The 14,559-nt window shown below is 41.9% G+C and overlaps 1 protein-coding gene across 1 annotated transcript; it reads left to right on the forward strand.

Annotated features, from left to right (window-relative positions):
• The first annotated feature begins 31 nt into the window (after positions 1 to 31).
• LOC108702176 (misshapen-like kinase 1) lies at positions 32 to 13,022 on the forward strand. The gene is made up of 25 exons (XM_041578984.1): positions 32 to 43; positions 227 to 289; positions 1,142 to 1,204; positions 1,923 to 1,985; positions 2,647 to 2,709; positions 2,934 to 2,993; positions 4,389 to 4,454; positions 4,679 to 4,738; positions 5,757 to 5,813; positions 6,034 to 6,063; positions 6,422 to 6,502; positions 6,787 to 6,822; positions 7,249 to 7,296; positions 7,840 to 7,866; positions 8,281 to 8,346; positions 8,572 to 8,628; positions 9,145 to 9,270; positions 9,564 to 9,674; positions 10,252 to 10,342; positions 11,031 to 11,161; positions 11,318 to 11,372; positions 11,706 to 11,787; positions 12,011 to 12,175; positions 12,291 to 12,435; positions 12,944 to 13,022. The coding sequence occupies exons 1-23, from the start codon at positions 32 to 34 to the stop codon at positions 12,168 to 12,170; spliced, it is 1,608 nt and encodes a 535-aa protein (XP_041434918.1). The 3' UTR covers positions 12,171 to 12,175; positions 12,291 to 12,435; positions 12,944 to 13,022.
• Positions 13,023 to 14,559: the final 1,537 nt, after the last annotated feature.

The raw sequence follows: 14,559 nt of genomic DNA on the forward strand, positions 1-14,559 counted from the left end.
TCTGTCTGTGTGTTCCATACTCTGCTTGTTTATGCCCTTCTCTGTCTGTGTGTGCCCTGCTCTGCCTGTTTGTGCCATGCTCTGCCTGTGTGTGCCATGCTCTGCAGCAGCAGTCCCAGAATTGCCCCTGGATCTTATATATGAACATTTTTATCAACCACACATGCCTCAGTGTATCCCTAATAAATCCATATTGGCTTTAATATTTGAAACTTTCATTTGTTAGATTCCCATTGAAGAACCTGTTGTAGAACAGAAAAACAATGAGGAATCTGAGAAACAACTTCAGGTAAGCTGCTGAAGAAAACAATGAACAGGGGCAGGGCTGTCCAACTGGCGACCCGTTCCCCCTTGTGTGGCCCCCACCTACCTGCTGTGTTTGCTTACCATGTGTAAAATTTAAATGGTATCACTACAGAGATTAACTCGCCCCTGCATCGTTTAAACCTCAAATTCAGACTAATCCCCTGTATTATTCACACCTGTGATCCCCCTGCATTGCTCACATTTGTGACACCTCTATTGTTTATATCCTAAAGCCCATGTACTGTTCTACCTGAGACCCAGACTGAAACTGCCACATTGTTCACCTGTTCACACTTTACACAAAATGCTAATGGGGCACCAGCATTGTGTCACTGTATGTAGTACATCTTAGAGTGGTCCTGATAGGTTTCCCTGTCTCCTGTTCTGTTCTGCCTGCCCTACGATCCCTGTGTGTGACATACTCTGCCTGTGTGTGACATACTCTGCCTGTGTGTGACATACTCTGCCTGTGTGTGCCCTGCTCTGCCTGTGTGTGCCCTGCTCTGCCTGTGTGCCCTGCTCTGCCTGTGTGTGCCATGCTCTGTCTGTGTGTGCCATGCTCTGTCTGTGTGTGCCCTTCTCTGTCTGTGTGTGCCATGCTCTGCCCGTGTGTGACATACTCTGTCCGTGTGTGCCCTGCACTGCCTGTGTGTGCCCTGCGCTGCCTGTGTGTGCCATGCTCTGCAGCAGCAGTCCCAGAATTGTCCCTGGATCTTATATATGAACATTTTTATCAAGCACACATGCCTCAGTGTATCCCTAATAAATCCATATTGGCTTTGTATTCCTTATAAATCCCATATTGGCTTTAATATTTGAAACTTTCATTTGTTAGATTCCCATTGAAGAACCTGTTGTAGAACAGAAAAACAGTGAGGAATCTGAGAAACAACTTCAGGTAAACTGCTGAAGAAAACAATGAACAGGGGCAGGGCTGTCCAACTGGCGACCCGCGACTCCCCTTGTGTGGCCCCCACCTACCTGCTGTGTTTGCTTACCATGTGTAAAATTTAAATGGTATCACTACAGAGATTAACTGGCCCCTGCATTGTTTAAACCTCAAATCCAGACTAATCCCCTGTATTGTTCACACCTGTGGCCCCCCCTGCATTGCTCACATTTGTGACACCTCTATTGTTTATATCCTAAAGCCCCTGTACTGTTCTACCTGAGACCCAGACTGAAACTGCCACATTGTTCACCTGTTCACACTTTATACAAAATGCCAATGGGGCACCAGCACTGTGTCACTGTATGTAGTACATCTTAGACTGGTCCTGATAGGTTTCCCTGTCTCCTGTTCTGTTTTGCCTGCCCTACGATCCCTGTGTGTGACATACTCTGCCTGTGTGTGCCATGCTCTGTCTGTGTGTGACATACTCTGCCTGTGTGTGACATACTCTGTCTATGTGTGCCCTGCGCTGCCTGTGTGTGCCATGCTCTGCCTGTGTGTGCCATGCTCTGCAGCAGCAGTCCCAGAATTGCCCCTGGATCTTATATATGAACATTTTTATCAACCACACATGCCTCAGTGTATCCCTAATAAATCTCACATTGGCTTTGTATTCCTTATAAATCCCATATTGGCTTTAATATTTGAAACTTTCATTTGTTAGATTCCCATTGAAGAACCGGTCGTAGAAAAGAAGAACAGTGAGGAATCTGAGAAACAACTTCAGGTAAGCTGCTAAAGAAAACAATGAACAGGGGCAGGGCTGTCCAACTGGCGACCCGCGACCCCCCCTTGTGTGGCCCCCACCTACCTGCTGTGTTTGCTTACCATGTGTAAAATTTAAATAGTATCACTACAGAGATTAACTGGCCCTTACATTGTTTAAACCTCAAATTCAAACTAATCCCCTGTATTATTCACACCTGTGATCCCCCTGCATTGCTCACATTTGTGACACCTCTATTGTTTATATCCTAAAGCCCCTGTACTGTACCTGAGACCCAGACTGAAACTGCCACATTGTTCACCTGTTCACACTTTATACAAAATGCTAATGGGGCACCAGCACTGTGTCACTGTATGTAGTACATGTTAGACTGGTCCTGATTCCTGTCTCCTGCTCTGTTCTGCCTGCCCAACGATCCCTGTGTGTGCCCTACTTTGCCTGTGTGTGCCATACTCTGCCTGTGTGTGACATACTCTGCCTGTGTGTGACATACTGTTAGTGCAGAGAGTATTGTGATCAAAGGACCTTTGAGCTGCTTCGTGCTATTTTTAAGCAGCAGCCCAGAATTGCCCCTGGATCTTATATATATCAACCACACATGCCTCAGTGTATCCCTAATAAATCCATATTGGCTTTAATATTTGAAACTTTCATTTGTTAGATTCCCATTGAAGAACCTGTTGTAGAACAGAAAAGCAGTGAGGAATCTGAGAAACAACTTCAGGTAAGCTGCTGAAGAAAACCATGTACTGGGGCATTACTTTTACCATCAGTTTGTATTGGCTCCTCTCATCCAGCTAGAAAGTTCTGTTACTTTGGGTGGGGAGGACTGGGGACTTAGGAATCCAAGGGATCTTATATATAAATATATTTATTAACCACACGTGCCTCCGTGTATCCCTAATAAATCACATATTGGATTTAATATTTCAATCTTTCATTTGTTAGATTCCCATTGAAGAAATCATTGTAGAAGAGAACAATGAAGAATCGGAGAAACATCTTCAGGTAAGCTGCTGAAGAAAACGATGAACTGTTGCATTGCTTTTACTATAACATACTCTGCCTATGTGTGCCCTGCTCTGCCTGTATGTGACATACTCTGCCTGTGTGTGACATACTCTGCCTGTGTGTGACATACTCTGCCTGTGTGTGACATACTCTGCCTGTGTGTGACATACTCTGCCTGTGTGTGCCCTGCTCTGTCTGTGTGTGACATACTCTGCCTGTGTGTGCCCTGCTCTGCCTGTATGTGACATGCTCTGCCTGTGTGTGACATACTCTGCCTGTGTGTGACATACTCTGCCTGTGTGTGACATACTCTGCCTGTGTGTGACATGCTCTGCCTGTGTGTGACATACTCTGCCTGTGTGTGACATACTCTGCCTGTGTGTGCCCTGCTCTGTCTGTGTGTGACATACTCTGCCTGTGTGTGCCCTGCTCTGTCTGTGTGTGACATACTCTGCCTGTGTGTGACATACTCTGCCTGTGTGTGCCCTGCTCTGTCTGTGTGTGACATACTCTGCCTGTGTGTGCCCTGCTCTGTCTGTGTGTGACATACTCTGCCTGTGTGTGACATACTCTGCCTGTGTGTGCCCTGCTCTGTCTGTGTGTGACATACTCTGCCTGTGTGTGACATACTCTGCCTGTGTGTGCCCTGCTCTGCCTGTGGAGTATAAGTCTGGTATTTGTTCTGGGCGTTTGTTAGCATTTGAAAATAAATTATTGTTAGGGGCCCCTAATGTGTTTAATCATGTGCTGGGGATGCTGTGTTATCCAAGGGGAAGAGGAGGCATATGGATTTAAGGATATGTCTTAATATGACAACTTTTTTCACATATCCCTGTAGTGAGCACCAACCATTTGTTTTTTTTTGTGTGTTACCACCATTAATGTGGACATGATCTTGTGGGTGTGGTTTAAAGTGGGTGTGGTTTAAAAAGGGAGTGGTCAACACTGGCTTCCATTATCGGCCCTCTGTACCACAGTGGTTGGACAGCACTGAACTGGGGCATTTCTTTTACCATCAGTTTGTATTGGCTCCTTAATCCTGCTAGAAAGTTCTTGGATCTAGTAATCCAATGGATCTTATCAGGGCTGCTCCTGCCATGAGGCAAAGTGAGACCCATATCTCAGGCGGCAGCCAGTTACAAGGAGCAGCAAAAAGCCCCCTCTTGTTACTTTAAAAGCTGGATTTCCGTGTTTAAACCCAGAACTTTGGCCCTGCTAGTGCAGAGAGTATTGTGATCAAAGGACCTTTGAGTTGCTTCGTGCTATTTTTAAGCAGCAGCCCCAGAATTGCCCCTGGATCTTATATATGAACATTTTTATCAACCACACATGCCTCAGTGTATCCCTAATAAATCTCACATTGGCTTTAATATTTCAAATTTTATTTCTTAGGTTCCAATTGAAGAACCTGTCATTGAAGAGCAGAAGAGCAATGAGGAATCTGAGAAACATCTTCAGGTAAGCTGCTGAAGAAAACCATGTACTGGGGCATTACTTTTACCATCAGTTTGTATTGGCTCCTCTCATCCAGCTAGAAAGTTCCATTGCTTTGGGTGGGGAGGACTGGGGATCTAGGAATCCAAGGGATCTTTTCTATAAACATTTTTATCAACCACACATGCCAGTGTGTATCCCTAATAAATCCCATATTGGATTTAATATTTCAATCTTTCATTTGTTAGATTCCCATTGAAGAAATCATTGTAGAAGAGAACAATGAAGAATCGGAGAAACATCTTCAGGTAAGCTGCTGAAGAAAACGATGAACTGTTGCATTGCTTTTACTATCATTTTATATTGGCTCCTCTCATCCTGCTAGAAGGTTCTGTTTCTATGGGTGGGGAGGACTGGGGATCTAGGAATCCAAGGGATGTTATATATGAACATTTTTATCAACCCCACATGCCTAGTGTTTACATTGTGATATTCCCACAAAGGTCCCATTGATAGAAGCCATGACAAGGCCACAATGTGAATAGAGTAGATGTAGCTTTAGAGTTGAACCTGCTCTAGATGGCTTTTTAGCAAGTGAGGGAATACAGGGATATGGGAGATAGCTCATAGTACAAGTTGATCCAGGGACTGGTCCCATTGCATCTTGGAGTCAGGAAGGAATTTTTTCCCCCTCTGAGGCAAATTGGAGAGGCTTCAAATGTTTTTTTTTGCTTCCTCTGGATCAACTGGCAGTTAGGCAGGTTATAAATAGACTTAAAAGGTTGAACTTGATGGGCGTGTGTCTTATTTCAACCAAACTTACTACGTTACTATGTAAATAAAACAATGGAATGTCCAGCAAGTGATGGAAAACAAAGAAGGGAGCACCACCCCATTAGGACTCACTTTAGGTTAGAAAGTTTAGGTTTGGTATTATCCTGTTCTACATAAAGCTACCACATATTTTCATTCCTCGAGAATATATTATGGGCATGGGAATGAAGGGCAGGAAGGAAATTATAGCATTTTGTGTTGGGCTGGACATCGATGTTAGATTGTAGGCAAGTTTTGGTTCCATTTCCCCACTGACCTGGATCACTAGAATGTTTATTTTTTTATTTTGAGCTAAATGATACGGCCATCAGCCAATTGGCACACTTCTGCCTGGACTTATCATGTAGTAATAGCGGCAACTGTATCTTATACACAGGCCGAAAACCAGCCCAGTGTGGCCTTAGCCTAACAAATATTTTGACCCCCTGTCTGTGCATTTTTGTGACTGCTTTTTTTTATGCATAAAACTGATCAGATACTTTATCTCTTTAGGATGAAAAGCCTTCAGAATCACCGGAGGAAACATCACAACCTCAGTTTGTTGATTGTGTAAGTTGAGGCGTAAGATACGAGCAAATAAGTATTTCTAATACACACTGCTGTAATAAACTAAAACTCTCATCACCTTTTTTAAGGGGATGTGCATATTGTAATTCTAAGCACCTTTTAACTTTCTCTGCTGATTTTGAACACTTTTAAAACACAATAGAATTTTACAAGAATGTTGACTTTGAATCATAAGGTTAATAACCTCTGTCTTTTTTTGTAGAGAGAAGAACCATCGGAAAATGAAGATGATGTGAGTAGAAGAGAGTAACATAAAAATAACTGAATTGCTTTCCAACAACCTATTGGCTTTTTATATAAGTATTCATTATATGAGACCCTGCGTAATATAATTTCATGTCATTAATTCATAACTAATGCCCTAAGAAATGAATAAAAGATCTTAGTGCAGGGTCTAGGGAGGACATTGGTGGGTCAATCCAATAGAAAGACAACTCTCAATAATGGGTTTTAGAGTTCAATCTCCGGCTCTGTCTGCCCTAACCATATAGTAGCATGTCCAGCTAGTGGGGGGACATATAATATCATATTCAGTATGATATTTGCATTTTCCTGATGTTCACTGTCCTTTTGTGCTGTAATCTCAACAGGTTTTTTGCTCAGCTGAATCTGGAAAATCTGCAGAAACATCGGAATCATCAGAAACATCAGAACCTCTACATGGTGATGATGTAAGTAGCACAGAGTAAAAAGTGCATCTCAATATTGAAATCCTTTATCGTGTTTTTAAGGTTTGCTGTTGGCCAATTGTTTGATTTTATTTGAAGTTGAGTTATAACTCAAACCCTTATAGTAAAACGATCATCATTTATTTATATAGCGCCAAGTTCCGCAGTGCTTTAATGCCATGCACTAATCCCTTTGTATCACTTGTTACATGCGCCCAGTCATTATCATTATATGAGAAATGGCCCTGTCGTGCATAAATCTAATTATACTTCTCTTTTTCTTTAAGGACAACGAATCTTCGACATTTCTAACAGCTGAAGATGTAAGTAAAAGAGGGATTCCCTACAACTTGCATTGGGGATGGGAAGGGTGGAATGCAAAAGCAGATCTACTGATCAAAACTATATGAATAAAACACATAAATGTGTCCAAGAACTGCAAATGGCCTATTCACAGGTCAACTTTAATCCCAAAATATAAAGTAGCGTGGCCACTGATCCAAATTGGAAAAATGGATGTTACTCCCAACATACTCATTTGGTATCATGATCACAAGCTAGACATTTTGTTGTTTAACCTCCTTATGTCCCCTGCCTGCCCTAATCACACTACAAAAATGGAAGTTATGGGCCAATCAAATGATTTCATGGGCTTAGATAAAAGAAGGGGTTGGATAGTACATTTATGTATAATTTACTCATTAATGTTTGTAACAAACCTGACTAAACGCATTTTCCTTTCCTTTAAGGCTGAAGATCCTCCAGAGCAAGAGGCACAACCTCTAGTTTGTCACTATGTGAGTATTCCAACCTCCTACAGCCAACACAGGATCATAGGAACTTATGGATTTATATAGATCTTTTAACCTGACCATCCCCATTTTAAGATGCCAACTGAGCCTCTTCAACCCCAGTGGGTAATGTAAATGTATTGGCCTTTGTATGAGGCCCAGCTGATGGCCTTAGTTATAGTTTATATTTGTAGGAGTAGGGATGGAAGTCAGGGCTCAGATTCTAGAAATCCAATGTAAGCAATATGCTCCTCTCATTCTCATAATGGAATAATCAGAGGTCAGAGATTTGGGTGACTTTTCTGTAAATTCCCTAGTGAGTAATGAATGGAGTCCCATGATTGAGCCTCCTGCTCTAAATATAACATATCAGTCAGTATTGATGAGAAGGCAGGTAGCTAAAGGCTCAGGCCTCACTCAGAAGATGGATATATAATGGGTTAATAAAAAGTTTGAGCAGCAGAGATTTATCAGGAACCCTATTATTATGTGGGGGGTTCTTTTATGCAAAAATACTAATTTGTTTTTTTTTTCTTTTTGAATAAACAGCTGGCAGGAATTCCAGTGGTTTTTAAAGTAAGTAACATGTTTCCTATACGTTAACATTAAAGAATGTGTATTATTATTATTATTTATATGTGATATCAGTAGTGCAGTACCAAACTGCACCTGATCTGCTAACCCATTGCATACCTACAACCAATCAGCAAGCAGGATTTACTTTTTACCTGTTTGAAAGCAAATATCTGATTGGTTGTTTTGGGTTATTATAATTAGACCCTTAAAATGCTCCTTCATCCATATAAGTTGTAGTGTAAGAGTCTTATTTTGCTTACGAAAATAGTGAGCCAATAATTGTAAATAAAAGCAGCCCAAAATCCTGTATTATTGATCCCCCACGTTCCTTGCTTTCCGTTACTATTATACAGAAAGTCATCATATCCCTACACCTGTATATTTATGCTCTTCTATATCTGATATTTGTTTTAGGATCCATCAATCAATTTTTATGGCTGGAAGAAACTTGGAGCGGGAGGATTTGGAACTGTGTTTAAGGTAAGTCTCTTGTGGGAAAGCTCCAATAACGTCAAATGGTTTATTGTGAAAATGCAGTTACCCCTAATTTACTCAAACCTGGTGGTTTAATAACAAAATCCCTTAATATTAGAGCCAATCCAACGTTTAGTTATAGACGGGTGTCGTGCCGTTTCCTATGATCCATTTGACAGCTCTGAAATTCTGAGTTGAAGACAAAAGTAACCGTTTCTGATTGTGTTACAGGTCATGAAACAGAAGTCGCGGATCCCCGTGGCCTTAAAAATCACAGAAATCGAAAAGGTAATAAAGTTAAATTCATTGTACTGTTTATCTGAAGAAGCATTGCACACATTAACAATTAGCTGCTAATACTAATTATCATTATTATTGTTATTAAAGAGATACTGTCATAGGAAAACATGTTATTTTCAAAACACATCAGTTAATAGTGCTGCTCCGGCAGACTTCCAGCACTGAAATCCGTTTTTCAAAAGAGCAAACAGATTGTTTTATATTTAATTTTGAAATTTGACATGGGGTTAGACATATTGTCAGTTTCCCAGCTGCCCCAAGTCATGTGACTTGCACTCTGATAAACCTCAGTTGACACTTTACTGCTGCACTGTGAGTTGGAGTGATATGTATATATATTAGGCTTTGATATGTTTTATTCTCATACAGCTGTTTCTGTAGAAATATTTATCTATTCAGAATAAATACATTTCCTTTATTTAGTCATTTCTGCAGCCAAAAAAGTAACACGCCCATGCGCGACAAGGATCTTTATTTTTCTAAACGTATTCTCTTGTTCTATAGAGAGACGCCGAGAAGATCTGGGAATTGCAGGAGATTGAGATCTTGAAGAAACTCTCGGGTCACAAAAACATTGTGAAACATTTCAGCACAATGATCTACGTCACTCCAGAAAGAAGCCAATTATGGGTAAGAGAATATTCATAATACATCGTTCTAGCAAAGTAAAGGTACAACCGACTAAGAACTGTCTATTTGTATAAAAAGTGGGTTTGGCAGATTTAGAAAATAAAATTGTACTTTTGCTCCAATGTAAATGAAGTTTGATTGAGCTACTGACAGGGGAAATACTATAAATCCAGTAAAGCACTAGGGGGTAAATTAAAGACAAAATAGGAAGAGGTGTGTGTGTAGGTGATGTATAATATTTGTAGTCAAGCTGGTGACATTCTATTTGTTCTTCATTCTTTTATTTATTCTAGTTCACGATGGAATATTGTAGGGGGGGATCTTTGATGAAACTAATTGAAGGAGCAGTTAATAACTCCCTCTCAGAGGTCTGTATCCGGTACATCGCTAGAGAAGTGCTAGAGGTAAGCCTGTTTAACCATCATCAGCCCTAATGTTGCTTTCACTCATATTTATATCAATCATTCATGGTGAGGTGCAGAAATTATTTTGGTGGTCGTACACAGAGAGATCCAGTCGCTTGGCAGTGCCACCAAATGAGCGGATCTCTCACGATACGAGTTGGGTGATATCGGGCTGGTCCGATCAACATCTGCCCGACTCTCAACCAGATTTTGATCGGGGAAGCCCTTCTGAGTGCCCCATACACGGGCCAATAAGCTCCAGACTTGGTCTTTCACCAGATTTTTTCGGCCTATGTATGGCAATCTTAAAAATCAAAACCAGGGGACAGGCAGTGGTCTGTGCCCCGCCCCCACACACACACTTAATTCGAAATGAGGGTGGATTTTAAGAATTGGACAGCCCTTGGCATCTCTTGCCCAGTCCAGAAGTTGTAACTGGTAGAACGCCTCCCTTTAACACAAACGTGGGCCTATTTATATGGTTCCCCCATTTTAATGTCTGTTTTGAGATTAAACAGTTTATTGATTTCTTAATGGAGTCTCATCACATGATTGTTGTTCTCACTTATCTTTTTAGGGCTTGCACTACATGCACCATAAATGTGTTGTCCACCGTGATATCAAATCACCGAATATCACACTAAACCGTCATGGGACATTCAAGATCAGTAAGTAAAATTTTATATTCTTTGTGTGGAGTGAGGGTGGGTGTTGCTATAGTAAATCACTTGTATCCTGACTCTTCCTGTGCGTGGGGGATATCAAGTGGGGGGTCTATATACTCTAGTTGTAATAAGACTAAAGCTGGCCATAGACAAGCAGAATGTCGGACGAATGATTGGTCGGTGCCATTTCCCGACCTGCCCCTAACCAATCAGATAAAATAAAGCAGCAAAGAGAACAAACCAGCCGATGTCCTGCCCGTCACAGCAATCGTGCAAAAGTATGGCCGACAGATTCTATTGGGAAGCTCACAGCGATATCACGCAGAGATATTACGTCAGCCGTCTGAAGTCTTTTAACCTGGCTGATCGTCCAAACGACAAAACTCCATGGGACGAAAAATGTTGGGACTCTCCACACACGGTCTGAAAATCGAGGATTCGTACGATCGTATCTTTGTGTCTATGGCCAACTTAAGACACCACATCTTCTTCTGATCAACAAACAAACATATTTCTATGGAATGATCCCCAACTCTTGTTAAGGAGGAGACCGGGGTCTAGATTTCTAAATCCAGCCCTTGCTCTGTGGAAGTCAGAGCTGAGCTACTCAACTCCCTTGGGAAATGATAAGGATATGCTTTATAATGTTTCCCATACTAATAGAACTATGTTATGTGTGCTGCTATTTCAGTTGATTTCGGATTGGCCGTGCAGTTGGAAAGAATAGACAAGAAAATCATAGGTGCCCGCGGAACTACCTGTTGGATGGCGCCCGAAGTCATTGGCTGCAGATACAACTGGCGACAGACCTACAACTTCAAGGTACGTTCATTGGTTCTGTAAATAATTTGCATTCAGTGGCCCTAGTGTTCATTGACTTTAGTCTGGAACATGTACGACTGCGATATCTAATTCACCAGCCCCTACAGTTGTAGATTGTATATAAGTCACCAATCCATTTTCTTTGTTTATTTCCAGTGCGACATCTGGTCATTTGGCATTACCCTCATAGAGATGGCAGATGGACAGTCACGTAAGTAAACCACAAATATTGCAGCTATTGCCTTTATTGCTATTGCTTTGCTCAGAGTCTACTAATTCAAATACATTTTTACAAATCGTCATATTCGGCAACTTTGTTTCCAGATATGACATTTATTTATCCACCTGGCTGCTTTGCACCCGCTTGCTCTCTAATAAGCTATAGAGGGGGGTGGGTATTGGGGAGCAGGCAGGGTTCCAGGCCGGTGTATTAGGGTTGGTATTACTTTGAGCAGCTTTACACAGAATAGTATTTCTGCTTCTCCGCTATATACAGTAACATTTTATCATCAGTGCCTTTAATACTCTGTTTTACCTCCTTTAGCTTACGAGAGATTCGGCAGGACTAAAGCCATGGAACACATTTTCACAGGCGAACCCCCACGTCTCAAACGTGAACACATGTGGTAAGTTATTCTACAAACCTCCCTTTGTCATTTTACTTGAACCTGTTGTCAAAGACTGATACGTATTATATTATATTCCATCATTGTGATAAAGGATTGCTATTGGCAAGAGTATGTAGAAGTGTTACACACACAGGGGCAAGGCTTATAATCTATCAGAAAAGCAATAGATTCTTGATAACATTAAAGATGAATATTTACTCTATTTGTATCTGTATTTCAGGAGCTACGATTTTGTGGATTTCTTAGGCCAATGCCTGATTAGATCACCTAAGAAAAGACCAACAGCCACACAACTTCTTGGCCATCCTTTTATAATGGAACAACCAGAGGCTGATCAGGTCAAATACGCGTTAACAGAATATGCCAAAACCGTTGAATAATCCCGGTAAGAGCATTTAATAATTCAACTGTTTAATGTGTGTTTTAAACATATCACAGTCACATTGGAATTATTGAAGATAAAAAAAACATTATATTTCGCTTGTCTCCTTCTATTATAGCCCTGGACAATCACAATCAAGTCTAGAGAAATGGGAAAGATCGAAAGATGTGCCTTTAGTCACCTTTCATCTGAACTAGAGCTCGTATCTTATTTTATTCATCCTTCTCAGAGCTACAGTCCATCTCCCAACCATCAAGTAAAGGGTAAGTATATCATTTTAACTTCAGCTTATTAATTCTATTTTGTTTATTAAGTTCAAATGTGTTTATTAGTGATATTATGATAGTAATGAGTAATATTATAGTTTTTTGAATTCTAGGGGGGAACGTGGCATTATTGGAAAAAAACATGGCAATTAGTATCCAAGAAATTGCCCTTCTCACACTTAGACAAGTCTTTATATCATGTCATTGGCAAGTTGCTTTCAGTGCAGGTGTCAGTATTGATATAATAGTTCCCCTACAATTGCTCAGTAATATCTGTTTGGTGTCCAAGGCCAAAACTACTTGGCCCCGCCTCCTGCCTGTCACTGACCATCCCAGGGGCCACTCATTTTGTCGCATTTCTTACTTAGATCTTGTAAGAATGTAGGGATCTAGTCATATCTTTAGTATCTAGGCTCATTACTAAATAGGGAGCAGGGGCATAAGGTTTCTTATGAATAACGTTTTAAAAACGCATTTCCTGACAAATTTTCTTTGTTATTTCCAGCTACAGTCATGGATGATCCTTTATGGTATCCTAGCGATCCGCAGCCATGATGGTTCCAGTCAGGGTCGGACTGGGGGGCCAGAGCCCATCGGGGCTGCTGCCCCAGGGCCCCCACCGACCCCCTTGCCGTACCGCGGCGTGTGCAGTGCGTTCGTGTGCATGCGCGCGGAGCTTGTGGTTGTGCGCTTTCCGCTTTCCCGCAACCTCAGACAAAGGGAGGCAGGGCCCACAGGGTTTTTTTCCCGGTGCCCTGCCGGCCCAGTCCGACCCTAGTTCCAGTGGGGAAAAGGGTCAGGGAGGCACAGGGGCGACAGTGGGTTATAGGCCTGGGGGATTTCTGGGTAGAAGGGGGGGTCGGCCATGCTGCAGAAGGAGCCGCTCTGGAGAAGAAACGAAAAAGCCGAACCGAAGAAAAAACAAAGAAGCGATTTGTGCGTAGAACTTGGGCGGATTTACATAGCGGGTGCCCCTAGGCCTGCTGTCGTTCGTCGCCCCCTTCCCTTTATTTTAATCAGTTCTGGGGATTGGCACACAAGAAATTGTATTTCCCTCAAATTCCCACTGTTTGAGTTGATCCAGGGACTTGTCCGATTGCCATTTTGGAGTCAGGAAGGAATTTTCCCCACTGAGGGCAAATTGGAGAGGCTTCAGATGGGGTTTTTTCGCCTTCCTCTGGATCAACTGTCAGTTAGGCAGGTTATATATAGACTTAAGGTTTTCATCTGAACTTACTATATTATCCTGCCACCCTAGGCCTGGGCCTTGGTGGCCTTTCCACAACTCCGGGCCTGGGGTTAAAGAGTGTTGGGGGCCGCGCTGCAGAAGAAGCTGCTCCAGAGAAGAAGGAGGAAGCAGATTTCTGGGTTAAAGGGGGGAGGCTGTGCTGCCAAAGAAGCCACTTTGGAGAATTCCTAAGAAGCTTCTGCGGTGTCAGGGTCGGATGGGAGCATTTGGGCCCCACCAGGTTCCAAACATATGGGGGCCCGAGCGCATGCGCAAATGGGTCGGTGGGTTGGGGGCTGGCCGTGCTGCAGAAGAGGAGGAAGAAGGACACCCGCAGAAGGAAATGTTGTTGTGCAGGGCCCAATGATATTTGCTGAAAGCCCTGAGTGGGGGAAGCAGTGTCTAGGGTCCCCAAAATTGGATTGTATATATTGTTTATATTGTATACATTGTGTATATTGTTTATATTAAAAAATATAGTTGTAAAATTTTTACTTTGTCCATGTTGTGAATTATTATTTTTTTGTGGAAAGAAAAATCAGCATCACAAAAGGGAATATAAATCATTAAATGACAGTTTGCATTCATCCAATGGCATGCTGGGTATGAGCAGGAATAGGGGGTCACATGGTAACACCACTCACACTTTATTCAAATTATAGCCATATAGGCATCTTCCAACAAAGGGACAAAGAATGTTAAGTGAGAATACTTCCCACAATGCAGCGGTTTTACCCCAAAATTCCAGCGTTGTATGAGGCCCCCAGTGTCACCACCCACCCCCCTCAAATGATACTTTTAGTGGAAGAGGAGACTTTTACACACTCGATGCAGAATAAAAATCCAATTAAAAAAACAGACATAAAAGACAAAGTAAACCAACTAAAAACGTG

Source organism: Xenopus laevis, chromosome 9_10S (assembly GCF_017654675.1).
Source record: "Xenopus laevis strain J_2021 chromosome 9_10S, Xenopus_laevis_v10.1, whole genome shotgun sequence".
In the NCBI taxonomy this organism is placed as follows: Eukaryota; Metazoa; Chordata; class Amphibia; order Anura; family Pipidae; genus Xenopus; species Xenopus laevis.